At 44.0% G+C, this 27,673-nt stretch overlaps 1 protein-coding gene across 1 annotated transcript in view; it reads left to right on the top strand.

The window, feature by feature from the left end:
• CDHR1 (cadherin-related family member 1) overlaps positions 1 to 25,026 on the top strand; it is a 44,457-nt gene extending 19,431 nt beyond the window's left edge. Inside the window, exons 10-17 of the mRNA XM_010148175.1 lie at positions 1,762 to 1,862; positions 3,618 to 3,821; positions 6,566 to 6,718; positions 11,240 to 11,404; positions 13,623 to 13,690; positions 16,328 to 16,556; positions 17,484 to 17,738; positions 24,484 to 25,026. Of these exons, the coding sequence (XP_010146477.1) occupies positions 1,762 to 1,862; positions 3,618 to 3,821; positions 6,566 to 6,718; positions 11,240 to 11,404; positions 13,623 to 13,690; positions 16,328 to 16,556; positions 17,484 to 17,738; positions 24,484 to 25,026 (1,718 nt within the window). The remainder of the gene's footprint in view (positions 1 to 1,761; positions 1,863 to 3,617; positions 3,822 to 6,565; positions 6,719 to 11,239; positions 11,405 to 13,622; positions 13,691 to 16,327; positions 16,557 to 17,483; positions 17,739 to 24,483) is intronic.
• The last annotated feature ends 2,647 nt before the right edge of the window (positions 25,027 to 27,673 follow it).

Raw genomic sequence — 27,673 nt, 5'->3', positions numbered from 1 at the left:
TATAGGATAAAAAAGGTAACTGATTAGTAAAGAGTGGAAAATGAAGATGGAAGGGGATGACAGATAAGTAGCACAAAATACAACTTAATGGAGAGCAGGCTATCCTTATACACGTTCGCACAGGATTTTGTTAGCATGAAATAGAAAAGGGGGGAAGGGAATATGCTTTTAGTGCATAGAAAGTTGAAGAAATAGATGAAGAACAAATGAGTACAGCAGGTTTCTGCCCCTGTGCCTCGGACCCTGGCATTACTCTTGACAAGCCATAATTCAAATACTTGCAGCCTGGGTTCTCAAAGGGCAAAAAAATACTTACAGCAAATAGGAAATTATTCATTCTTTATAAGTATTTATCCAGGGGCTGTGGAATGATTTTAGAAAATACTCCAGTCCTCTGATCATGTACAAAGGAACACATAATGATACACACTCTGAGTCACCAGGTTCCCTGCGATAACCAGGCAATAACATGAAGTATGGTGGCTTGAAATCACCATTGACTTCAGCTTCTTCGCAGTCAGGATCTACTTTCCAGGCTAATGTATCTTAATAATTGACCATTATATGAGTCGATATCTGTTCAATGTTGTGTCTAGTGTACTTTAATGAAGTTGCAGTTATTGCAGGTATTAGCAAAATGGGATACTATCAGGTGGTTTAAAAATCAGCATTCAAATTGAGTTAGAGAAAAAGAAAAATGACTGGGCTTTCAGGTCATCATCCCTTATTTCTGAAGGCTTCAACACCTTCATTGTGAGGGTTTTCCTCTCTTTTCCTTTCAGTGGCAGGCTCTGCCACAAAGCATGGGTTTTGGCCAGTCCTGTACATGAGTTAGCATGCAGGGATGCCCGTAGCCCCTCAGCAGAGCCGGGCAGAGTCCCCCGAGCTGCCTGCTGGTCCCCTGCCTGGGCACCAGCCTGCTTTTGGCCCTGATGGCGAGATGGGTGCAGACATTGAGATGGACACAGGTGCTTCTCTGCAAGCTGGCATTTGCTTCAGCACAAATCCACCAGGTCTCAAGGGACTGTGGCCCTGTAACTGATCTTCTGTTTGGATCAATGGAAGTTAGGTTGGCGACAGCAAAGTCTGCCTGCAGCCCTGTCCTGCCTGTGTCAGACTCTGCCTCAAAGCAAAAAGCCTAGGTTTTATCCCAGATCCTCCCAAATCCCCTTTTTTTCAGGATAGCCTTTCAAGAGGCTGAGTTTTTAACAACTGAATGTCTAAGGCCAGAAGTTTTTTCTCCAGGGATGCTGTCTGCAGAATGAGTGACTGTCTGTCTTTCAGACAGATTGTCAGACTTCTCACCTTAGATGGTATTAGTGGGAGAAATGTTCTTGTTTCTCAGAGACTTAATTATGTATTTGCTAATTAAAAGGAAGGATGTCTATTTTTGTCTAAACCAGCATACAAAGAAGATGGCATAACAGAAATGAATGCTAAATTTGCATGCCTGATTGCTGAGCCTTGAAGGGAACCTGACCAGGGTGTGAAGAGGAAAGTGAGGGCAGCTACCCATAGGGGCAAATCTCCACTGAGCTGTTCCTAGGAGAGGAAACCCTTTTTGGCCCTCGTCTGTGTTTTCATCTCACTGTGACCAGGCATAGAAATGCTTCATTTTTGAAAAGCGGCTTGAGGTCTACTAATAGATATGGATACACGTATGAACACAGAAATGCTTAATGAAGTATGTGGTTGATTGCTCATTCTTGTTCAGAAAAAGGAAGCATGGCATATAACTAGAGCATCTTGTTTATATTGCAGGAAGCGAAGGTTCATTCGAAATCAACAACACAACTGGAGCCATTTCTGTTATAAAAAGCCCAAACCAGCTCAAGAAAGAAGTGTATGAACTAAAAGTTCAGGTATGTTCTGTGGCCACTTGAAGACTGTTGGTGTTAAATGCTATGAGTAGGCATGATTATATAAAATAGCTCAATTTATAGCTGACTTTATCTGTTTTAGAAACTACCTCCTATATTTGAGCAGCGTGCCAGATAGTATAAAATAAACTGCGTTTGTTCCTTGAGATATGTCTCAAATTACTTCATTCAAATGAAGTCATCTTCTCCTAATTTCATCTCTGAGTCTAGAGAATCAACATCCTTTATATTATGAAGATAGCTGTACTCTGTGGGTTTGGATTTTATTGCTAAACTGGGAATTCATGTCATGTAATCTCTATGTGATGATATAGGTGACTGTCAAGTCTATGATTAGTAATAGGACTGGGGTAGATCATGCAATGTCATGTCTCCACTCCTGAAGCATTGATCAGCCACATACAATACATGCTAACCCGTTGATGAGCTAGTATCAGTGTGACAGGCTGCATTATTATAAGCAGTTTCTAAAGACGAAGAGTTTAGAAATGTAGAGTTAAACTGGGAAGATGACTTCAGCAAATGCATATTGCAACCACAACAGTTTGTCATGGTAGGGGCAATGTTGTCTAAAGGCAGCTTTGAGGTGCTGCACACTGCCGGAACCACTGTAGCATCCCCAAGGGCACTTGCTTGCTAGTGGACTCAAGGACCTTGGTGAAACTGGGAGATCATGGAGTTCCTCTTGTCTAAGTTAAACTCAGGCAACATTTCTTCCTCTGATCTCTCTGGTTTACTTCAGTCTGCTAGTGCTTCCCAGATATAGGATTAGTTAAGCCCTTGGAAGCTTTTCTGATCCCCTAGTTATATCTGTGGTGACCTGGAGCTTGTGCAGGCTACAAAATCTGCCTAAGAAACCAAAAGGGTGTTGTATTACACAGCATAGGTAGTAATAGGCACCTTGGTCACCAGACTAGCATCTTCAGAGAAACTTAGCAGTCTAGTGCCTTTGGTTTTGAGCCCTTTGAGCAAAAAAGCATGTTAGATATAGCTGTTTTGTTACAAAATCACCAGCTGGAGTTTCTGTCCTGACAGAAGAAATGTCTTAGGTTCAATCCAGTGAAGCAAGCTGCATGTTGCAATTGTTGAAACCCAGAGAGATTCGATCTTTTCAGTTCAGAAAAATGCCAACTAGGTTTGCGTGTCTGCCTAAACTATGTCGTTTAAATTAAACCCATCTAGACAGCAAAACAGAATTGTAAATCAGAGATGAAGTCTCAAAAAAAAAAAAAAACCCACATAAAGAAGTGTGTCATTTTTCTTTTCCAAATGTCTGTCTAATATATTTGTGGTATGCAAGTAGCATTTTTCTCAGAGTTTTCAAGGCTGTGGTCCTTGCAGCAATGTGAAAATCAACTACCTGTGCTACCACAGCAAATTTAAAGATTGTCTTCCTTTTCTATTCTGTCAACACTTTAGGCAAGCAATTATCTTGCCTTTATTAGATTATCTGTCTTCAGAGAACTGTTTTCACCTGGGGTGAGTTACTAAGCTCACAAAATGAGGAGGAGAGTTTTTTCACTGGGGCTTTATTGGGACTGGTTTATTACCATAATCTTCTAATCATCATAAACTTCAGTGTGAAATGGACTGAGATTTCTAGAGAAGTGTAAGGCTGTGATCTTCTCATAAGTTAGTGTGTTAGGGTGATTTGTACATGCAGAATTATGCCTGAATATGGAACTGAGGAAAGAGAGGATACCCTCATCACTCTTCTCTCCCTTCTGCCTGCTGCAGGCATCGGAAGTCAGTCAGGAAGGTGACATCTCAGTGTACGCTTTTGCCATGGTGACTATACGAGTGGTTGACCTCAACAATCATCCACCAACGTTCTACGGAGAAAATGGTCCCCAGAACAGATTTGAATTGACCATGTACGAGCACCCCCCAGAAGGTGAAATCTTGAGAGGATTGAAGATTACAGTGAATGATTCAGATCAGGTAAATGGAATCTATGTGGACTTTCAGTATTCCTGCCCTGTATTCTCAGAGACTAGAAAGAGCTCTCAGATGAGATGTCGTATTAGAAACTCAGCTATTTCACTTGCATACCCCAAAAGCCTAGGGCAAAGTAGTTGTAGGGTCCATTACCACAGAGAGTTTGGACTCAAAAGTATACTTAGTCTGTCATACACTGTTATGTCAACGGTAGTCCTAAAACTGCAGCCCAGTCCTTGTGGCGACTGAAGCTGAACGGTCCTTATGAACTCCCCTAACTACTGGTTACATTTGGTTGTTGTCAGTCTAATGTCCAAGAATGTATCCCCTTTGGAAAGTTACTTAGACTTTCCAATCACTTGTAGTAACTTCAAGGGCAATTGCTGTCTGTATCTTCTCAGCCCCTGCTGGAAGCAATACAGTCCGTACCCTTACATTGGTTTTATTACAATATATTATCCTTCTGGCCCTTGTGTGACATCCAAAGTCTGCAGTGCATGCTTGGACAAATCATTCCCACTGGAGTGATACTTTTAGGTAACCTTAAAAATTATGCCAGAGCCAAACTAACTCTAACCAGATAAAGGAAAGGGAAAGAAGAGTCCACCCTTCTCAGCCTGCTATCTAACTGACCTGTGAATGCCCATAGATACTATGGTGATGGTTGCTATAGGGATCCCTAGCTAAATACTGTATGAATGGCATCCATCTGACTTAGCCTGAGGTTAGGTAGTGACAAGAGAAAAGCTTAATGCATCTGAGAACTGTATTACTATTGGAAAGAGCGCTCTTATATAACTGTGCTCAGTATTGTGCTGTTTTGACTGTATTGTACTCTATCAAACCCACCAGCTTCTTCCCCCTCCCTCCTGCTGCTCTGCAGCAAGCAGATAAATCACTGCTTTCAGAGCAGCACTACGTCTATCCTGCTATTGTCACAGGGGATGTTGCTGCAGAAGGAAAAACCCAAAATCCATCTCTTCTATTTAGAGACAAAATATATATGTACCGTAGGTAGGCTGACAAAATATTCAGGCTGCAAGTTAGGCTATAAAATAAGCAGAAAACATTGCTAAATACACTGTATGGTTTTCTTGAGAAGCTTCCTGGTACAGTGGCACAGAATGCAATGTTCTCCCTTCCGCACAAGAGGACTGTATATAGAGGAAAATCAAACATATATCTGTCTGTGTCACGGCCATTACTGACTCTTTCATCTGGGGGAGTGTGGGGTACAGGTGAGGAGGACGAAGCTGTGGGCAAGGTCTGGTTTAGGCCTACAGTTTGACAGAGATGTCATCTTTATATGCCAAAACATTATGCAGAAATTTCTCCCACAGCCCTATTTATCCGACAGACACAGCTTAGGGCTCAGTCATGTACGGTCGCAAGTGCAGAGGACTTTGCATGGTCAGACAGTCCACTTTCCCCATCAGCACTATTTTCCCTAGTCCAGCAGCTCTGACTTTGTGTGTTTGGCTTTACTACCCAGCAAAAGAGAGCCTGTTGTCATTTCTGTAGCTGATGGGGGCGGGTTATATGGCCAAACAAGGCAGACCACTGAGTTTGGATCCAAGATCACTCTGTTTCCCTTGGGGGACTGCTGGTGAATACTTCTCCTCTTGACATGAGCTAGGGTTGGAGCAAGCACTGCTCATAACAAGCCCTCCAGGGATACAACTGAACGTAGAGTTGTCTTGTTTGAAAGTTATTATTAAAAATTCTTCTCCCCAAGATTCATGCAAGGGGGAGAACATGGTACCTGCCAGGCAGTGAATCTGGCTGGTTTATCACACTGTAAACATGACATCATTTGAGAAATTGCTGAACTCAGAGAGTTGGTGAAGTGGGGTCAGCTCATTTTCCCACCTCCCCTGTAGGGCAGAATTATGAGAATCCACATTTCAGCTTTTCTTCCATGCTCCAGTTTGCTTTAAAAGAATTGGTCTGGCCAACTGGCTCTGGCTTACTCTTCCCAACTCGCACACAAGTGGTAATAACCTTTTAGATACTGCTTGCTTCCCGTGTCCTCTCTGGCTAGAAGGTTTATCTATATTATGGGATTTGGCTTCTCACTTCACCTGGAGTTGTCAAATGTATGTCAGATTTTATTCTGCACAAGTGGAGTTCCTCTCTCCCCCCAAGCGCATCAACTTCTGAAAGGTTTAGTGGCTGTAACTCTGCTAGCTTATTCCATCCAGAGCAAACTGTGGAGTATCACCTCTGTTTGGAAATTGCATGTCTTCGGGTCTCTGCATCATCATCCCACGATATGAGCTCTTAGGACACAGGCTGGGTTTTTGCGGGGTCCATTGCCCTGACTTGGGCAGTTCAAATGTCCTTCCTTGGCAGGAAACAGGAGGAAGCAGGCCTTGCCTGTCCAAGCGCACATGGTGTCATCTCTGTCACCTGCACTAGCTCACAGTGAGTGGCACGAAGCCCAAGGCTGCTTGCCACAACAGTCCCCCTCTTAGCCAGTCCTGCTGCAGCATTTTTCCATTATGACTGAAAGAATAACCGAGCTTGTCAATCTATTTTAAGAAAAGCTTTGTCCGTCTTGTGACCAGGGCTGGAGGGATTATATAACTAAGCTTCTTAGCAGTCTCTTGCCCAGGGTTTGGAGAGCAGAGGGCTCTAAGCAGTAAGACTCATTCTAATTTTATACAGTGTGAAGAAATGGAGCCAATCTACGCTGTGAGAAATCCATCATTCACTGAAAACAATGCCATGTCTGCTTTTATTCACAGGGAGCCAATGCTAAATTCAACCTCCGTCTTGTGGGACCTGGTGGCATCTTCCGAGTGGTTCCCCAAACTGTCCTCAATGAGGCTCAGGTTACAATAATCGTGGAAAATTCTGCTGCTATTGACTATGAAAAATTCAAGGTGTTAACTTTCAAGGTACTTCTGCTTCCCGGGTCCTCTCTCCCTGTGTATATGATATGTGTATGATGGCTTATGTATCCGACAGGATTTAGATCCCTGATCCACCTAGAGCTGTCTGATGCATTGTCAGGACATTATATTCCATGTTAGAGAGACTCATTTCTGCCTCTGGTTCATCAACTTCCAAAGGTTTAATGGATGCACCTGCGTACTAATTTAGTCCAGTCAGTGCAAAATGTTGAGTATTATCTCTCTGTGGAAACTGCATGTGTTGGTGGCTCTGAGTCATTCCAGACTGAATCCTAGGGGTGTTATTTCTGCTCTTATAATGATAAACTCGCAGGGTGAAATCCTAATTTCTCTGGAGTCAGAACTTTGCCTGCTTAGCCCTACGTAATTAGGTTCATGATCATGCTTTTGAATGTTGGCAGGCTGCAGACACCAGCTGACTGGCAGATGATTTCCCAAAATTGGTCACTGCCCTTTGTTAGAGTGTATCTGTCTATATGGCCTTTTGCAGACTGACCTGAGGCTGTCTCACCCACGCTCTAAACCAGCCGTACAAGAACCAGCTTTCATCCAAAAGCTGGACCCTTGCATTAGCACCTTCTCTGATGGATTCACTGGCTCGCCAACAAGATAGTTAAGTAGTCTGGTTTTGTGTCAGCTGCCTCAGAACATGAGTACAGGTGATTGAGTTCTGACTGCAAAGAATGACATAGACAATCCCTGTAATCTTAAACAAAACAAATGCCAAAACTATCTGAGTATTATGTGCTAGTTCTAGTTTTGTTCACGAAGTGGCATTTTTTGCACGGTCCAGAAGCCTACTTCCTGGATTTTTTTCTCACCCTTGCTACATGGTTTGCTTTGTGTCCTTAGCAAGTCATTTCACTGCAGTATGCTTCACATCTCCTCTTGCAGTGTTCTGTAGTCATTTTGAGCTTCATAAGTTATAGATGGCACAAAAATATGAGCCATCATTACTGTATTAAAATGGAAGATTCTGAAAGAGCTATAAAATGCTACTGAAACTAATTATTATAAGTGTACATTTATTCAGGTTAAACTACCAAAAGACCAGTAAAGAAGTTACACATGGCCTACTCATGAATACTAATAGGAATCGAAGTAGTTAATGTGATTGCCATGAACACTGGAAGAATTAATTACCAGGAAAAAGGATATATATTTTTTTTAGCTTAAGCAGTTATTCACTGGTGGTTTTTTTTGATGATGAAATTATTTCTACTGGAGAAAGACCATAAGGCTTTGCTAAAAAAGCAGAGCCTTTGTCTAGTTTCCAAATGAAGAAGGTGCAGCTGGAGGATATGGTAGTAATATATGACAGCAAATACTTGATAAAGACCTCATTGCTCTCTCCATTTCCCTGAAAAGTTCAAATTGCTTCCTACCCAGTTTTAATTGCCAATGTAGTCATTCTGGTTAGAATTTTGGATGAAATATATTCTTATTTCTTTTTTAACATGTATCCCACAGAAGCTTTGAGAAGCTATTTTCAGGGTTTGGGTTTGGTTGGTTGGGGTTTTTTTTTGGTTTTTTGTTTTGTTTTGGGTTTGGGGTTTTTTTGGTGGTGGTGGTTTTTTGTTTGGTCTTTTTTTTTTCTTTTTCTGTAAGCAATGGTCCCTCTTCTCTGGTTTGTTAGTGGACAGTAAAATGCCAGAGAGGAATTAAAGCCAATTTGACTGGAAGGTGTACTGGAAAACTACCTGAAGCAAAGGCTACTACAGAAAATCTATCTTCTATTTAGGGCTGGCTCTTAAATGTATCTGGTAGTCATGACCTCCTTCGTTTTCAGCTGTCCAAGAGCTAGAGTGGGTGGGTTTCCCAAGGCATGGCAGATGTGGTAATTCATTCCCCTCCAGCCTGGCCTCTTAGATCTCAAGTCCCCCTGCCACAGGGGCCAGATATTGCTGTCCCACCTTGCCATGGGCTGAAATGCTTTGGGGCCCAAACCACCTGCCTCCATCTCCTTCAGCTTGGAGCACATCCTGCCTTGAAAGGAGCCTGGACCTACCCCTCACATTCTGCAGGTGCTCACATCTCCTGCAGACCAGGCCTGGATGAGGCTGCAATTATCTTCAGTTTCCAAAATCAAACTCTGTTCTAAAAAATTTACCCACGACTTTTAAGACTGCATCTGAGTTTGTTCTTGTGGTGCTTGTGTTAATTGTTGATATGTAGTCCTGTGAAGTAATAGTTTTATGCTATTTTTTTCCCTCTCTGCATAAAAAAAAACAACACATCTCTGCGTAAGACATTGCAGGCAAGTAAGCTGACAAAAATTCCTCCCTGACATAGTTGGACTATGGCTGCTAAAAGGAGAGGGAGTAAAAAATGAGTGTAGAAAACAAGGTAAAAATGCTAAGCTCTCATAAGGTATTCTAAGATGGGCTGATTCCAGCAGCAAATATTATTTCACTGCAGATGTTATAATTTAGTTATAGATCCGCATGAACGATAAGCAATAATATTTTATCTCTGTGCTACTTTAGGAGCTGAGATTGCTTATGAGCAGGTTTTTGCTGATGTCTGTATGACTGTCCCTTCGAAAATTTTTTTCTGTAACACCATCCAAGACTCCCAAACACAGAAGTTGGCAGGGAGACACAGTGCCCAAACTCCCTTTTTAGAGCAGATGTGTCCTGTAGTAATTACAAGTGATTTTTCAAGATTAATTTCTTCAAGAACCCTTTCGCTGTTTATTTCCAGATATTATAAATGTTCACACAGCAGGAACAGCTCCAGGAGATGATACTGAGATAGCCTTTTCCCTGTCTAGTCAAACTGCTCTCCACTGTCCCCCAAACCCTGTCACCTCTAGGTGACACAAACTTCTCTGCATCTAGCAGGGCAAGGACCGGAGGACAAAGGATGCTGTGGAAGCCCTGCTCCACTTTCCAAAACTTGAAACTCTCTTAGGCATTCACCCTCTTTGACGGAGCTCCTGGGACATATGTCTACTGGGAACTAAAACCCACACAGCTGGAGTTTTCAGCTGAGTCTCTCATATCTCAGTTAAATGTCCTGCTTGCTAGTCTATCAGTGAGGTTCTCAGTAGGTTCCTAGAGCCCTCCTGCTCTGTGTTAACTAGGTCTCTGCCCAACCATGAAAACCACATGGTTGACCATTGGTCATTTTGTTAGTCATTTGGGTTCAGTCCCTCAGAGCCCAGGACTGGTGCTATTCCTAGTGCTGATTCTGTGCAATGCAGCCACCTGTCAGGGACCAGGCACCTGGGCCCAAGGTGGTGAAAAGCTCGGTCTCTCTCAGTAGATGCTGCTGAAACGGCTCTTTCCTGCTCAGTCGTGCACCATCTGAGCAATAGGCATGCTGCTCTACCCGCTTAGGCTTCCTACTGACATTCCTCTAATCTACTGAGGAGCATTCAGAGACACAGCAGAAACACTGCTGCTATTTTGTGTAAGATTAAGATAGAAAACATTCGGTGCTAAGTAGCTGAAGTCCTGTGGAAAAGTGCTTATCTGAGGCTTTGGAGGTGACTCACCAAATACTTGCTCCGATCTGCTCTCAAGTGGGATCTGAGAGCTCCCCGCTGCCTCCTGAGAGCTGCCATGCACCAGACGCCTGGGTTATCCTCTTCCCTCTCTGTGCTGGCTGCTCTTCCCTGCCCCAGTTAGCCATGCATTAAGGGGCAATGTGAGAAAACAACTTGCTGCCCCAGCAGTGCCATCCCTCAGCTGGGGCATGAGATGGGCAGGCACTAGTGTCAAGCTCTGCTGACAGCCAGCCAGAGCATCCATGCTACTGGCTTCTCCCCATCCCTGTCTTGCTGTATATGGTTGTCTGCCCTCCTAAATGGGAAGAGTTATGAGAATGTGTTACACCAGAGCTTTCTGTTCTTCCCCAGAGACGGTGAGGCAATTCAAAATTCCCAGTGGATATCTGGTAAAGTCCCAATCAACATGAGGCAGCGAGACTAGAATCCCAAGAATCCTGGTGGTAGGAATTCTCACAAACTTTGTGAAGTGGAATTCTGCTGTACGTGCCTGATCCCTGATCGTCCTGCATTTGGGGAAGGGGTACTACTGCATCTCTTTACCCTGTTTGGTGCAGTTTATTGCCCTGACTTCTTTCCTGATGAAGAATTTATGCTGCTTCTGCAAAGGATCATGATTAATTTTATGTGATTATTCAAAATTATTCAGCGTTCATGTCTTCCTAAGTTCTAGGAGCTGCAGAGGGATGGGTGTTTGCTTACTTCTGTTACGGTTTTTCTAGCTGTGTTTCTTAGTTGTGACCAATCACGTCACGTGAAGTCTGATATGTGTACACAGGTTTGAAGTCCTTTTTCCCACAGTTTGATTGCCCATTGCGAGCATGCACTAACAAGCCTAGGCTGCACACTGACCTAGTTCATCATCTGCCTGGTTTTGAGCTGTCTGGTCCAACCGGGCTAAAATGCACCAATGTGCCATGAATAGAAGAAAGAAACTCCTTTAAGAAGTAATAATTATCTGTTTTACAGTATTTTCCTGGTTTTTCTCTCCTCAGCTTCTTGCAATAGAGGTGAACACACCAGAGAAATTCAGCTCGACAGCTGACGTGGTGATACGTTTGCTGGATACCAATGACAATGTCCCGAAGTTCACCTCCGACTACTACATTGCCAGGGTCCCCGAGAACTCCCCGGGGGGCTCAAATGTAGTTGCTGTTACAGTGAGTTTCATCCATCTCTTAAGAAATGCTCTCTTTTCTAGGTGTCTGTGAAGACAGTTCAAGTACCTTAAAATTAGTGGACAGAGGCGAGTAAGCAAATCTTACTTGCCATTCAGCTTCTGAACTGAAAAAATACAGTTTTTCACTTCTGAAATAAATAAAGTTTAAGCAATTATGTTTCAGAACAAGTTTACTCTTCTATTCAGTCAAAGGCCAGCTGCTTTTAAGACAAATCAGATGATCTGTGAGTACTAAGAAAGCCTCAGTCAAATCAGTGTCCAGCAGGAAGGTTCAGTTATGACTAAGTGGAATTGGATTTAGTGGATTTGCTTGCTTAAGTACAAGTAAAAAGAAAACAAAATGGCTGCTTAGTAGGTATTAGTCTCCTCCTCCTGGGAGGAATCTGGCTGCTAAATGCATAATTAGACAGTTCATGAAGGTGAGAATATAATGTTAAAATGCTTAGAGCTGGGAAAGAAAGATCCCTACAGAAGTATCTTCTCACAGTGGGAAAAAAATATGGCTATAGATTTTCCAGTATCTCACATTTTCATAGAAAGAAAGTCAGGGTATTACATGTGCCCTCCATGCAGGAGAAGCATTTCCAACCATTGGTGTGAGCTGTATCTCCTTAATGCAGCTGCTAGGACTGGAAACGGATCTCACATTGCAAAGCAGAGAAAGCTCCTGGCCATGTGGGGCTCGGTGGGTGATGCAAGTCACCTTGCAGGGGCCGCACCGTAAGGATGAGGGAGACGGGTTGCCAGACATCTCCAGCAGAGCCTGGCTGCAAATAAGGAAGAAAATTAAATAATCAGAATAGTGAAGTGCTGAAGGCAAATTTTAGGGATGGAAGGAGAAGTGGACCATAAACAACACAGAAAAGGTTATTAGAGGAGACTAATAGAAAAGATGTAGGAAACAGACTCGCAATCTCACTATCTCTGCAGCAAGAGGAATAAAAAAAATCTAGGAGGTGAACAGTAAAAAAAAGAAATTTTTAAAAAGTTTGCAAAGGCATCATTCTGAGCCAAGGTGCACAGGACAGCGTGGCTGAGGAGTCCGTGTAAAATTTAGTGTCATGTGCTGTCAGCTCAGAGCTTGAACCCGGATTCACATATATACCTGACAAACTGAGACACTCCAGGCACTCAGGGTGACAATTCTGGCAGAAGTCCCAGGTGTGCAAATGTTTTAGGAAAAGTTAGGCAGTCCTAAAGTAGACTGCGATCAAGATTATGGTGAAAGAATCTGACAAGCTCATGTCAAAGAACCAAAAAACACTGACCAGCAGGGCTGCAGCTGTGTTCTGTTAACCATGCAGGAGTGGTTTGGCTTGGAAGGGACCTTACAGACCATCTAGTTTCAACCCTCCTGCCACAGGCAGGGATACTTTCCACTAGGTCAGGTTGCTCAAAGCCTGGCCTTGAGCACTTCTAATCAAAGACATTGTTCCAGAGTTCAATATTTAAGCAGGAAGATAAATGAATCAATCGCTGCCGCCGTGAATTTTGATGGCTAGCTACAACAGGATAATATCGCACCTCCTCAGAGCTATCAGAGAACCAGGAGCTTATGGAAAGAGTTGTTACCAAATCGATAGCTTTCCTGATCCTGAGCTAAGGGAGGAAGCCAGCAACAGTCTGGAAAAAGATGGTTTCTGGTGTAGTATCTGCATTACTAAAAGTCATACAGGCACAAGATTAAAATCTAAACAAAGATGAAATATTGTGTATAGATTGAAACGTTTGTTATGCATTACTTTAAATTGAATCAATTAAATAAGCAGAGGCTTAAAAAAATACTCTATTTAAAGTAAATAATTTTGTTCAGGGAATACACATTAATATTTAACTGGTAATTAGGAAGGCTTGAGAGTGGGCAGTTTGTTTGCGTCACTGAGATGAGGTTCATCCCTGCCAAAGGCAGGGAGACTTAAATATCAATAGATGGGGCCATCTAGTGGCTTTCTCCCTGCCAGAGCCTCTGGCACCAGCCTGGCCAGGGGACAGCAGCGTCCTAGCACCTTCCTAGGACAGCCTTATGATAGATTTTGCAGTTTTCTAAGTGCCCATTTGTTTATGTGATTTCCCTTTAAAAATATGATGTCAACAAAGAGGGAAAAGCATTTGGGGTTTTGCATGGCTTGTTGTTAAAAGAAAACTGAAACGTTTCTTTTTGCAATTTAGTAAAATATGACTCATTTTATTTTCTTAAGGCTACAGATCCAGATTCAGGGCTCTGGGGAGAAGTCAAGTACTCTATCTATGGAACAGGAGCAGATCTGTAAGTAAAAAAAAAAAAAAACCCAACAAACACACAAAACAAAAAAAAACCAACGCATGCTACATAACCTCTAAGCAGAGTTTTAAGCAGAGATTTTAAATATTTTTTTTTTAAAAAAAGAACAGGCTCTTGACCTGCTCATTTCCAAGGACATTTATGCTATGTTCTTTGTAAATTCTGTGAGAACAACAACAGGAAAACTAATGTGATCATTAAGCATCTGCTTCATGAACCCATGGAACTTTACCCGCAAGCCCCCAAAGAGACATAAGGCAGCTGAAGTACCAGTCTGCAGGATCTGTTCAATCACCATTTGAGAAACACTTGTAAGAGAAAGAGGAGGTTTTGGTCTAGTTGTGAAAAGTCAGTTCTGGGGGAAAAAAACAATCCCTTGCTCTTTCCCCTTCCCTTTCCCTATAGCTGTACAGATCGTTCAGTTTCAATTGTTGTCAAAATAAATCAAGGCAGCAAGACTTCAAGAATATAAACCGTAGCTTTGGATGCTAGCTGCATTGGGTGTTCAGAGTGGTTTGTATATTTATACCTAATGGTCCTGCATCAGAGAAGAAGGGAACCTGATGCTTACTTGATTTTGTAATGAAGCTTAGCTCCCTCTCCCTGTCTTTGAGGACAGTGCTGTGGTAAGAACATCCTGAAACACTGATTTCTCCCAGTGCCCCAGCAGTTGGCCCATTGGCTGGGGCTCCCAGCCGTGGCTGGCATCACTGGCCATCATAGATACTGCTGCTGAAACCTGCAGCTCCTGGACACCGTGGGGCCGCAGGGCAGAATACTGGAAATGAATGAGCTTTTCAGGTGCTCATCCCCAGAATCCATTTTTCCCCATACGTTATCCACCTGGGGTTAAAGCTGTACTCTTTTTGTTAAGGTGAAAGCCGTTTAGGAGGCACAATCAAAGTCCAAAATCCAAGATGTTAAGTGTGAATCTCCTCTGTAGCCAGAAGGCTACACCTATGGGAGCATTTCCAGGATGGATTATTTTGAGCTCTTCACTAAATCCTTAAGCTTGCTGCTAACTGCATAGAGGCAAGCAGGCAAAGGTCATGTTGTGCAGTCAGACCTCAGGTTTAAAATATAGCAGCTGGTGCAAAGAAGTTGGTGAAGGTTGTTGACAAAAGATTTAGGAAAAAGCGTGAGTGTAACTCTATCCTGTTGGGAGTTATTGGGATGCACAGACTCTGTCTTATGCTGTTGAATGAGGAAATTAAGATGTGAATACTTTTTTTCCTTCTTAAGTATGATTTGGGGTTTTTGGTTTGTTTTGTTTTTTTGCTTCTCCTTGTGACAGAATGGCATGGCTCTGCAAGGCTGGATAGATTTCCTAGCCCTGAGACCTCCAGATCTGCTGAACACAGTTTGATGCAGATTTAAGAGTTTCAATTAGAGGCATGATTTTTTTCTGCCTCAGGGGTTACATCAGAGGATAGGCAGTTGCGTTGGCAGAAAGATGAGTTGTACTGGAGTGACAAGAATAGTGTTAACTGTTGAAGATAAACCCATTATGTGGGTAATCCTACATCCAAGTGGGAGTGGGGTACACTGCTGCAGTCTCTTCACATCTCAGTGCTTCTATTCTTCTGCTAAAATAAGAGTGATAAGAGTCTTCTCTGAACAGTTAGGCAGGGGTGGGTGGTAAGGAAGCACTCCGCATGGGCACTGTCTCCTACCAAGAGTTTGGACAGCTCTTTCCACTGCCAGGTCTTGGTTTTCATCAAGACTTGCATTTGTATTTAACAGGGTAATGAAAACAGTTGAAGTTTCTGGACCAGGAAGTGCACCTTTTATAATCACTCTCAATTGCACTCACAGTTGAAATACAGAAAATATTTTGCTGTCCTTTACATTAATTAAAGAGTATATAAAACCTTTCATCTGTAAAAAACCTACTGCTTGGAGCCTACATTGGCACTCCATTTTAAAAGGACACTTCTTTTCTATAAATACAAGCTTTTGGCTGACACTTTTGACAGTGTCTCCGTAATTACAAATGTGTAGAATTGAACTTGTTACAGACAAATCTGAACACCTACTCCATCCCAGTGCCAGTCTATGGAGAAGTGATTATTTTTGGAGGAGATAATTTGCCCTGCACTTTGGGGGATTTGAGAGCAGCCATTTTTCTTACCCATTCTGAGAAGTGAAGAGCTTAAATATGATATGCAGCATGCTTCCCTTAGCTACTGAAGTGATATCAATCAATCTTAATTGATGCAGGACATGATCTAATACATTGTACTTACAAACTGAAAAAAATAGGCAGCTCCTTAATGTTTTAACGCAAAGAAATCACTCTGGGAGAAGGCCATCACACTGAGCATTTGCTGAGGACAAAGACTTTACCAGAAAATACAGCTAAAATGGCTAATGCATAATAGATTGGGGGGGGGAAACCAACCAAACAACAACAACAAAACCCAGACACTGATAGTTTTCTGGTTTTCAGGCCTAAAGGAACTGGCCAAAAATACATAGAGTGAATGGTTTGGAAACACCAGCCAGACAGGAGCTAGGTGAAGGGTACAGCATTTTGATGTTCAGAGCCCACCTTTGCCCCAGGCTCTAAACACACATTAAGCAACCAAAAATCCCAAAAGTCTTTCCATGTTTCTTTTCCAGGTTCTTAATCCACCCATCAACAGGTATAATTTACACCCAGCCCTGGGCTGTCTTAGATGCTGAAGTGAACTCGAAGTACAATTTCTATGTGAAGGCAGAGGACACAGATGGGAAATACAGCCTGGCTGAAGTGTTCATCACTGTGCTAGATGTCAATGACCACTCTCCAGAGTTCAATGAGAACATCCAGGAAAAGACGATGATCATCGGGTCACCAGTGAAGATAGAGGTGAGAGAGTACAACACAGCGTGTCACAAAGCAGAGCACTTTGGAAAAGCCCCAGCTCTGCTGTTTATTGCTCAGGGATCGTGATGAATGTCTGAAAGTTGGCTGTTCCTGAGACTTTATTTTGCACATCCATTTTTACGTAACAAATGGATTAAAGCATGGAATGATGGTATTTACAGAAAGGAGAAATAAATTCTATAGGCAAAAGATAAAGTTCTGTTACAGCATTTGAACCATCAACTGGTGAAGGATCCTGGATTACACAGTGATCATAAGAAGCCCAAGTAAGAAAAGTGAATTTAAAGTACAGAGGTTTGGATACTTAACCTTCCCACCACGCCTTTGTGCTTAACCACACAACTTCTTTCCCTTGGCTTTGCAGAATTGTATTCATTGATCCAGTCTGGAACAGGAGGTAAAAAAAATACAATAACAATTCACAGGCAAAGGAGCAGTTCATCCTATGTTACACATATTTGAATGTGAAGCCTGATTGCACAACACCTAATGTTAGTGGAGTAAATACCACAGCACAAACATTAAGGCAGCTATAGTTTGTAGTGTGGAGTTAATCCCATTGTTCTCTTTCACTTCACATCTGTCCCCCGTGCTGTGTGAGAAAGTCCCCAGCAGTAGACCATTTGCATTCTGCAGATAGGTTACGGTTCAGTTTTTCCTCTGATTTTATTTAATCTCAAATAGAAATCGCTTACACAAAAAGAACTCTACTCCTGCTGTTTTTCACTCGAAAATGTAGCATAGCTGATACCAGAAAAGGGAAAATTGTATCCAAGATGAAACAAAACCAGCCCAGTCATCTCATAGCGTGGATATTATCAGAAGTGAACACTCAGAATCTTCTAGAGTTTTGTCTTCAGGCAAAGATACAAACAATAACACCTTTGTTCTTTACACCTCCCCTACCAGGCTATAGATCAAGATGCAGAAGAGCCCAACAACATCGTGGATTATTCCATCATGCAAGCAGATCCAGCCAATGTGTTTGATATAGACCAAAGCACTGGGGAAATCAAGCTGAAATCCTATATCCGTTCACTGGACATCATACACAACATCACAAGGAACAAAGACTGCATATGGTCAGTGGTGGTGCAGGCCAAAGACCGAGGCTCCCCGTCCTTCAGTACCACAGCAGTTCTGAAGATTGACATCACAGAGGAGGTAAGCAAACATTTTGGAAAAATCCTTAGGTGAGAGGATCCTCGATAGTCACCAAAGAGTAGTCACTGCTTGCCCCATTCCTGAGACTACTTTAAGAATGCTTCAGGAGTTGAGATAGACAGCCAAAAGTTGCCAGCCGTTACTTCTCTCTTCTTGCTAGCTCTGTTTTGTAGAGTGTTTCTAGAGCCTTGTGGTGGAGCTGGATTCTACAGCCACAAATGTAAAATACAGTTTGATCAGAGGAATTGCAAAGGTACAAAGGTAGGAGCATAAGGTGGGGAGATGAGGTCCTTGTGTCTGATTGTTAAAGATAGAAGAAAATTAAGGACTATCAACTCCTGAGAGTGAAATCGTGACTGCTACGTTTCTGCTTTTTTGTTTTCATTCACAAGAAGAAAACAATCTCTTTTCCCTGTATCTTTTTCCCTTACAAAAAGTGAGGAGAGAGTAAGCAGGGGCCAGAGTGAAATATGTCAGCCCAGTTTTGCAAGTCAACATAAGTGTGACATAGGAAAAGTGAGAAAACTTTATAGAAAAGCTTTGAAGTACATAGAATTTTGGATGTGAGTTTAATAACTGCAGTATTATTAGCAGTGAAACAAGAAGGTTCTAAAAGATAACACATGTAGGTTGAGAGTGTCCCGTGAGCCTAACTTTTATGTCAACCAAAGAACAAGCAGCGATTATGGTGAGCAGCACATGCTTGCATGATTCTTGCTTATTGTAACTGCCTTGCCATGCCTTTAAGTAGGTACTAGCAGGGAGGAAATGGGCTTTAAAGGAGATGAGAAACACATCATTAGCCTGACAGTCTCTGGACCGCACACATACTGGGCAAAGATGCAAACCTTTTCCTACAGACAGCAGCTGGCCTTCTCTTTGTTTGGTCAAAATGCACCCACTGCTCCTTTATCTGTTATAGTCTCTCTTTGTTTTTTCTGTCTCCTCTTACTCCACTGATGCTGCTGATCAGGTGCCTTGATTCAACACCTCCACGAAAGCTGCTGTGCAGCGACGCTGGGACACGGCACAGGCAGGGCATGATGCTCCCAGGCTCTGCCATATGGAGCTGGGGCACTGCACATGCTGGGTCCCTGTGATGAGTCTAGAGATTTAGCCATTCTTACTGATACCAAGGAAACAAACTGCTTAACCCTTTGGTTTCCCATGGAAACAGTAAGTTTAGGCAGTTTTATACAACAAATAAGAATTGCTACCCGTAGCCAACAGTGGGAGCACCCATCCTCCCTACCTCGCATCCAGGCTTCTCACAGAGGGTGCCAGCAGGTGGCCTCAGGCACTGTCCCCACTGTTGGCCCATCCCCTCTCCCCCTCACTATCTCTCTCTCCCTGTCTCTCTCAGGCTTTACAAATGTACAATTCACCTCCCTGTGCTCCAGCTGTACAAAGTCTCTTTCAGTTGACTGTTTGGTGGGCATTTATCTATCACTGCTTTGGGATAAGGAGGATATTTTTGAATGCATCCTCTAGAGGTTTCCTGCAGTGTTAATCACACTAAGCAATTAAACAGGCGTATTTTCTGATTAACATTTACCATTGTAATTAGTGCAAGGCTGTGCCCTTCGAGATAGATGCCTTGTGGCTAAGTTCAGCAGTATTGCTCATCAAAAGGACCTTTTGCTCTAGGAATAATACAGCGATAAAAAATTCCAGAGGCCTTTTAATTTAACTGAGTCTGGGTTTATGGAAATTGGTATTGAGTGGCATCTGTTAATCTCCTGTCCTGCCTCAACAGAATAAGAAACATATGCTAAAAAAGCCACTCTATGCACCCTTATGTCTCACACAAAAATGTATTCCTTCTGCCTGAGATTTTCACGGAAAGCTGATTCCCACTCCTAATCCTGAAGGTTGGCCTGATGGGTGAGATTCCTCCGCCTTTTCACGACTCCGCTGAGGTTCTGCAAATATATGGGGGTGTTTATTTACACCTCTTCATGGACTAAGGCTTAAGTCCACATTTAGACAACATAATCTGTGGTTCTTAATAGCTTTGGCCACTCATTTAGACTTCTAAATATAGCTGGCAAGTCTCAGGTTTAGAATCTGCTAATTGAAAGGTTCAACAAATGCATTCTGTGCATTAATGTGAATATCTCCTCCTCTCTCACACTAACTCTGCAACCATGGGAACCGTGGCTGCTGATGGCACCAAACATCCTTTGTCACATTTGCAGAGCAGTTAGCCTCTTCTTTCCACAGTTACATGGACCTTGAAAAAAGTGACTCAGAGAAGGCTGGTGTGATTTGAGAAGTCTTGCCCCATGCTGGTGTTTGTATTGCAAAGTGATGTGAATGCAGCCTTCATGTATGGCTCTTAGGGATAAGCACTGCGGGAGGCCGCTTGTGTTCTACCTCGGTTCAGAAGTTACTTCTGAAGCCAAGCCCCTGATGATCCCCACACGCTGTGGGATGGCTCATGCCTCAGACAGCTCCAAGCACACAAAGTGGACTTCCTTCAGATGCAAATCTGTCTGGGGAACGGGTTGGTCCCTGCAACCAGGCTAGGGCAATCTGAAACAAAAGCCCAGAAATGCTGAATACATGGAAGCGGGCTCCTCAGAATCAGCTGGTTCGTTGTACTGATCCACTTGCCCAAGTTGACACAGCCTGGGTTGTCTATAATCTGCCATAGCTTGGGCTCTTAACAGCTTCACCTACTTAGACTTCTAAATATAGCTGGTGAGCCTTAGCGGGTCTCGTGGTTGAAGGGCTCAGCCACACACTCCTGTGACCAACTTCTGGGTACATCGCCCCCCGCAACCCATGCGTTATGAAAGGCTTCTTGAGAAGCTGCCAGGTGTGGATGTCTGCACACTGCAAACTGTCAGGAGAGAGAAAAATAAAGGCAATAAGTCACCATTTCAGTAGCAAAAAGAGACATCTTCTCTGGAAAATGCGGGTTTCTGACGAGGAAGCCACTATAGAGGAAGGATGGCAAGAATAAGTCCCACATGCTGCAGAGGGGTGTTTGCTGCAGCCTGTCCTTCAGGAACAGAGCCTGAAAGCATCTATCCACACTTAAATTGCACAATGCTGGATCTTACAAAGCCAGGCTCAAAGGCATGTGTCAGTGTTAGAGCCCCTCAAAAGCTGACGAGTGCCAGTGACCGCTGGGCACTTCAGCACCCCACGGGACTTGGGCTGAGGACCATCTCGGCAGGAGATGGACAGTCACAAGGGTTCTGCAAGGGACTACATGTGTCCATTAAATACAAAACAGGTGATGGCATCTTTTGATCCAAACAGTTTCTTTAATCTTTTAAATTGTATTCTTGTCCCAGGATTGGACTTCTCCATTCTCAAAGCTGATACAAACAGCTTAGCTACTTCCAAACTTCCACCACAGCTCTGTAAACCTTTAACTGTCCCCAACCCTTCTCTTGGCCATTGCTCATCATAACTCCGAAGTCACAGCAAAAAACCAGTAGAGCATTATCTCTTGTGAACAGTGGTCTTTTAACTCCTTCGATGGCTATTAAGAGAGAGAGTATTTCTTCCAGGTTTCAGCCCACAGAGATATGATGGTGTTTCCCATAGCAGCTTTCATTTCATTGTATATCTGCTTCTGGTTTATGTGTACAAGAAAAATCAGTATTCCCCAAAATGCAGTATGCCTCTTAGGGAAAAACAACAGCCAAATAAATTACAAATGGCACTCTCTGTTGACCCAGTTCTGGGGCACTGTTGGTAATCGATACAAGGACTTGAAGGTGTTTTGAACGTGCAGGGCAGTGCTCAGGGCCACATCACTTAAACTTAGGTGTCCAAATGCTCCCAGACTTTCACTGCCAAGGGGCGCTCAGACCTCTCGCAGATCTGTTCTGTGTGTTAACTGACCAGGCCACAGTGGTGACACAAACAAGATTGCAAAGCTTTTTGGTGACAAATGCACTTACCTTAACCCTCTCTGCAGGCTGGCTAAGATGATGACATTCCAGGCTTGGTTTGCAAGTTGTTTCCTCCTGTTTATTCTGTGTCATGGCCATGACAAAAGAAATTCTCTAGCTGTGTGCTTACAAAATTCCTTATGTTTTTATGCAGACACTACAGAAGATTTGTTATCCAAGGCTGATTCTAGGCAAAGCTATTGGTCCAGTAACTAAAATATAGGCTGAACCAGCTAACTATCAATGGTTTTAGTTTTCGTACTAATTACTGGGAGCCTGAACTTGGTGCCAAAATTGGTGAGACAAGGGGGAGTTGAAGGAAGACGAATTCTGAAACTGCCCATACAATTTCCATCAGTTTCTCAGCCCCGCAACTGTTGTACGCTGGCAACATAGACACGTATTTCTGTCTAATCCCATTTATTCAAGATTTTCAAATAGCTAGTCAAATAATTATTACTGAGATATAGCTCTTCTTAAGTATACGTCATCTTTCTCCTCGTGTTGGTCCTATACTATTTAACCATCAGTGCCTCACTACAAAATACATCTTGACAACACTCATAATAAGTGGACTCATTTCAGGTCATGTACTACTTAGCAGGGTTTATCTGTCACTTAATTCATCAGACTTTCACATGAAGTTAGGTAAGCCAGGGTAGAATTTCTGTCATCTGATGGGATTTAAGTACACAAAATCCATGTAAGGCAAAACAGCAAAGCTGATGTGAATCCAAGCTCTGCCCAAGTCATGGGCTGCGCTGCTTTTGGTTTCTACCCCAGGTCCATTCCTGATTAAATAATGGAAAAAATTTTGCCCAGCAAAATTATGCCAATTGGTCACTACCTGTAAGGTAACATGGTCTTTGAGTTTCAATAGCATTTCTTTGCCCAGTTCTCTTTGGCAATAGGAAACATTCAGGGCACAGGAGGAGTGGGCTTAGATAATGTGTTCAAGGTAGGTTGTGAAAATACAGACATGAAGACAATGGACTGTTTATTAGTGGATTTTCATTCCCTAAGTTTAGGGATGTGATTTTAAAATAGTGTTCCTGTGTAACACATGACAAGAGATTCTCTGAAGCATTCTGTGGTGATATTCTTAGTCATCTCCCTCCACAGACTGGGGAGGATAAAGAGGTGAGCGTCCTAGTTTAGAGTCAGACAGGGAAATCTATCTGATCTCACTTTAAATGTCTAAAAGCCAGAGGTCCAAGTCCAAGCTAGTCACAAGGGTCTCCTTATACTCTCTGTCTTTGATACCTGTTTAGCATGTGGTGACTGCTACTCTGGAGGTGTCCTTTTCTGCCCACTGACTAAAAGCTGGCAGCTTAGACCGCTAACTGCAATGCAGATAATCGGTTACTAGACATGCAAAGTTTGGGTGATGGTTCCCTCCTGAGGTCAAGGGCCAGCGGAGTGGGGCACGATGGGTAACTCTGTCTCTCCACAGCCGCACGTAGCTTTATGACCAGCTCTTGGTAAATGAACCTGCTCGTGAATGTGCCATTTCTGAAGGATCTCTTGGCCTTGCACAACACTAATGTCTGCCCAGATGCCATTGCAGGACCATAATTTTTCATTATGAACTCCTGGAAATTTAGTCCAAGGGTGGACTACCACACTGTGAATAAGGGTGATTTACATGCTGAGCTGCTACCCTTTATTCCCTGATTAACCAAGTGTTTATACATGCTCCCTAACGTCTCAGTGTTTCTGGATTCAGTTCAGTGTCATTGCAGCTGCCTCCTCTCCTGTGCCTAGTTCAGCACTTAGCTCCCTTTATTTTACATGCTCTATCCTGTACACGTTTCACCCTAGCTCCATAGAGGTATTTATAATAGATACTGGCCTCTTTCAAATATAAGCACTTGAGGGTTGACCATTTATCTTATTTTTGATATTTCCAGATCAAGTCCAGGGTAAAATCCTATATTTTAGGCCTCAAGAAGCGTCCATGGACGATATTTGGAATTTGCATGAGTGGCGTCCTTTCCACCATTTCTTTAACAATGGTGATCTCCACCATCATGTACTGGAAAAGTGTGAAAAGATCCAGGCTCCACCCGCAGGGCAAAATCCGCAAAATTATACGGGGACCTCCGAGGCGCACAGTGTGCTAAGGTGCAAAGTGAACTGGCCATTCATTTGTCCTTAATATGCCATACGTAGCTTATGTTACTGCTTACTTCTTTGATTTGTAAAAACAAAGCTCTTTAGCTCTACTCATCTCCCCTACCTCAAAGAGTTTTGTTGTGTCTGTAAAAGAGTACTTGAAAACAGAATGCAGCACATACCTGCTAACTACTCCTTCGTACACTGTAATTTTATCAAATGAAGTTTTCTCAGAATCTTCTCAAGGCCATGCTCAGTAATAACCCTATAAACTGCATCACCGTATCACCTGCAAGTGGTTTTGAAAGATCATTTTCTACTAACAAACTTCTGTTTGGGTTCAACACTATTATTCCTAGGAAATTCACTCTGAAATGTGGTACTACAATACAGCTGCAGATCCTGCAGCCAATTATTTTCTTGCTCAGTTCTTGCAAGTTAAACACTATGGTGACATGCAGGAATCCGTCCTAATTTGGCAGTAATATGCCTGTAAGCTTTCGTGTTCGACAGTCATCCATCTCACAATACTGTCATGGCCAGTCTCCCGCCCCAGCTTAAATTCTCCAAACCTGGACTGGCTCTTTGACTCTCATTTTTTTTTAGAGACAACTTCCATTAGTCAGCCCTGCTTGTTACATATTTTGGACAAATGAAATTTCTGGGTCACTGTCTGTCCCATAGAGTAAGTCACGTGCTTTCTTTGTACTCTTTTACAGACTCTTCACAAAGGGCCTATGGCCGCCTTTTTGATGCAAACTAAAGATAACCCCATGAAAGCCTTAGGAGTGCTAGCTGGTGTCATGGGCATAATGGTGCTGATAACTATCATGATCTCTACTGCCATGTTCTGGCGCAATAAGCGGTCCAACAAAATCATGCCGGTGAGAAGGATCATAAAAAAGAGACAGACCCCGCCGTCCCGGACAATCAGGATGGAGTGGCTGAAGTTCAAGAGGCCCAGCAATGCTGCGGAGAAGTTTGTCGTTGAGGATGATGCCAAGAGCCTACACAATGAGAACAGCAACAACAACATCCAGGTTGCTCCAACCGCCCCCTCGCCCCCACCGCCCCCTGCCCTGGCTCCCAGGGGGGACGACCCAGGTTGGCGGGTGCCAACAGTGTCCGGGTCCCTCACCCCCAAGTTTATAAACAAGCAGCTGAAGAAGAGAGGCCATAGCAGCGCCCACAATGCCCTCGTGTCAGAGCTCAAATTGAAGTTTGAGAAGAGGAACGAAGCTATCGGTGAGCCCCACATCTAGGGCAGCCCCCAGAGACTTCGGATTGTGGCTGTGCATGGATACATTTATGTGCCGTGGTGTTCCCCGTGTCTGTCAGCACCCTGTGAACTCAGAGCACTTTCTCACCCCCTCACCTTCTGCAAGTATTAGATGCCGTGGAGTCACCGCACCCCTAGCAAACACTGTGGTCTGGTCACAATTGCAGTTCCTCGGCTCACGTCCTGGTGCTGGACCCTCCCTGCAGCAGTCTGACCAGGGTGCTGAGTACCCTCACACCAGCCACAGCCTCCCCAAGTGAAGGGGGATTCAGGTTTCCCCTGTTTTCTCTGGGTCCCTACCCAGAGTCCTGGTTTCAAACAAGGCGCTGGAGTATGCCGCTTCTGACCTGATCTGGCCAGGTGGGTTTGAGGTGTCCAAAAGCCTGTCCCTTCAAATCCCAGACCTGCTCGTGAAGACACTGGCCTGGCTGTGGCACCAGCACTGAGTCGCCGTGCCGTCAACACTGCGCACTACAAGGGGGTAGCGTGTAGCTGGTGCCTGCAGCTCTCGGGGCATGATGCACCGTGCAACGGCTGGCGGAGCGATGTGCTCACGGCCTGAGTACCTTCATTCCCAAAAGGTAAGCGGGAAGGTCTGGAGGTCTTCATTTTCCTGCAGCTTATGCTGGGTTTTGCCAGAGTACATCGACATGATGCTGCGCTTTGCTTCTACCCTGGATTTGCCTGCTAACCAGGGAGCGGGAAGGTCATCGCAACCTTCCCTAGACCAGCTGAGGCATGATTTAGTGGACAAGTTCAGGAGCTGCGCTGGCTCGACACTGCCTCTTTCTGACACCGTGTCCCCTGATGAGAGGAAGGCCAGCAGGAGAAGGACATGATTAAAGCAGCAGGGAAGACAAAGTAAAGCTGAGAGAGAGATGATGAGTGAAAAATATAGACAAGTGCTGGAAAGTCGTGTATGTCGGTCAGGGAAGTGTCTGGAAAGATCATTTGGTTTTGTGCACTGCTAGCAGGAGGTGTTAGGGAATGTATTTCATCACCTCTCCTGGCTTGCTTCAGGGACTGGTGAGAGCAAAAGGAGGTTTCCATAAAATATTCCAGTATGTCCTATCAGTATTTTTGAGTGACTTATGCAATAGTTAACAGGGAGGGGGGTGGGGGGCAGCTGACACGTTTTTTCCCTATTATATGACAGTAAAAAGGCACCAAAGGCAGAGCAGTTTTTTCACTGGATCTACCCCACAGTTTCTCCTGGATGTCTGTTTCTGAGCAGATGTTTTTCGGTGTGGCCTGGCTGGGGAGAAGGCAGCATGTACCAGGCTGAGTGGGGAGCAGCACCCCACACCCTCTGCCTGAGCCCTGGCCCCACAGGGCAGCTGCATCGGCACCATGAACATCCAGAAGGGGAGTAAACCCTACAGGACAGGACACTGTGTTAGTCCAAGGGGTTCATGAGACTCTTCTCCAGCTGTCATTTCAGCTGGACCAGCAGACCTGGCCCTCAGGGGCTCCTCTTCTCCCACATCACCAGCTGGTCTAATTCCCTTTGCATGAGAACTTCATCAGCTTAGAGGACAGCTGGTTAAACAAGAAGTAAGTTACACATTTTTGGGGCAAATCCTGTATCTTTTAACTTCAGTTCAGCCCACCCTAAAGCCAAAGGGTCACCATGGCTCATGTCACCCTTGTGCTCAACCAGGAGTTGTTGTCAAGAGGTTGGGGAGCCGTGGCAGCAGCACTGCTCCCAGAACCTCTCCTGCTGCGTCTCTCGTTTCCTCCACAGTTCTCATCCCTCTGCCTGGGGCTGCGTGGCTCAGGCTCTCGCTTGTGTGTGGTCACCTTCTCCTTGTACTCTGGTGAGAGGGAGGGAGGGAGGGACGTGCAGCCCCGGCCCCAATCCTGCTGCCCTGCGCGAGCACACGTCTCCTGCTCATCGTGTCTCCGCCGGGTACCGCAGCGTTTCCTGAGGTACCCAAAGTCAGTGATTTATTCCCCGTACTACTGTTTTCCCGATGTTGTGTTGAAGCCAGTATTCAATGTTCATTCTCCAATGAGAAAAGCCTATAAAGACCATTCAATTAAGTGAGATTTAACAGGAATTATAGGCTTATAGTTTTAGAGATTATATTTAAGAGGGAATAAAGATGTTTTATTACTATGTTGTGAGACTTTTTTTCCAGTTACTCTGTATTTCAACTTCAGGGGGGGATTTTTTTACAAATAAAACAAAACCTGCAAAAGGTGCTTCTGTGCATGGTGTGCTTCTGCTGGCAATGATGCCTTGTCATCACTTGCTCTGTGACCACAAGGGCAGCCAGATGCCTTTCCAAGATGACTAGGTGGCCCCTTTTGCCCACCACAAGTCAGGAGAAGGACTGTGTGGCTTTTGGCAACACCAGCTCGGAAGGAGGGGAGGTGAGGAGCGGGATGCAGTGGGGCATGGGGGACAGGCAGGGTCACAGATGAGCCCTTGGCCCATTACGCTCTGCAGCCCACTGCAGCGTGGCCCCGGGGTAGGATGGCTCCTTGTGAGCCAGCAGGTTCAGTCTGATGGCAGCGCTCACGGGGTATGCAGTTTATTGTGAGCTTCCTGCACGTGGTGAGGGGATGTTTTGTCTTTCCCTGGCTGTGTCCTCATTGTGATGCAGCAGCACTCGCTCTCCAGCCTC

This window comes from Eurypyga helias, unplaced genomic scaffold (assembly GCF_000690775.1).
Source record: "Eurypyga helias isolate BGI_N326 unplaced genomic scaffold, ASM69077v1 scaffold18043, whole genome shotgun sequence".
Taxonomy (NCBI): Eukaryota; Metazoa; Chordata; class Aves; order Eurypygiformes; family Eurypygidae; genus Eurypyga; species Eurypyga helias.
This window is presented reverse-complemented; position numbering and strand designations above follow the sequence as displayed.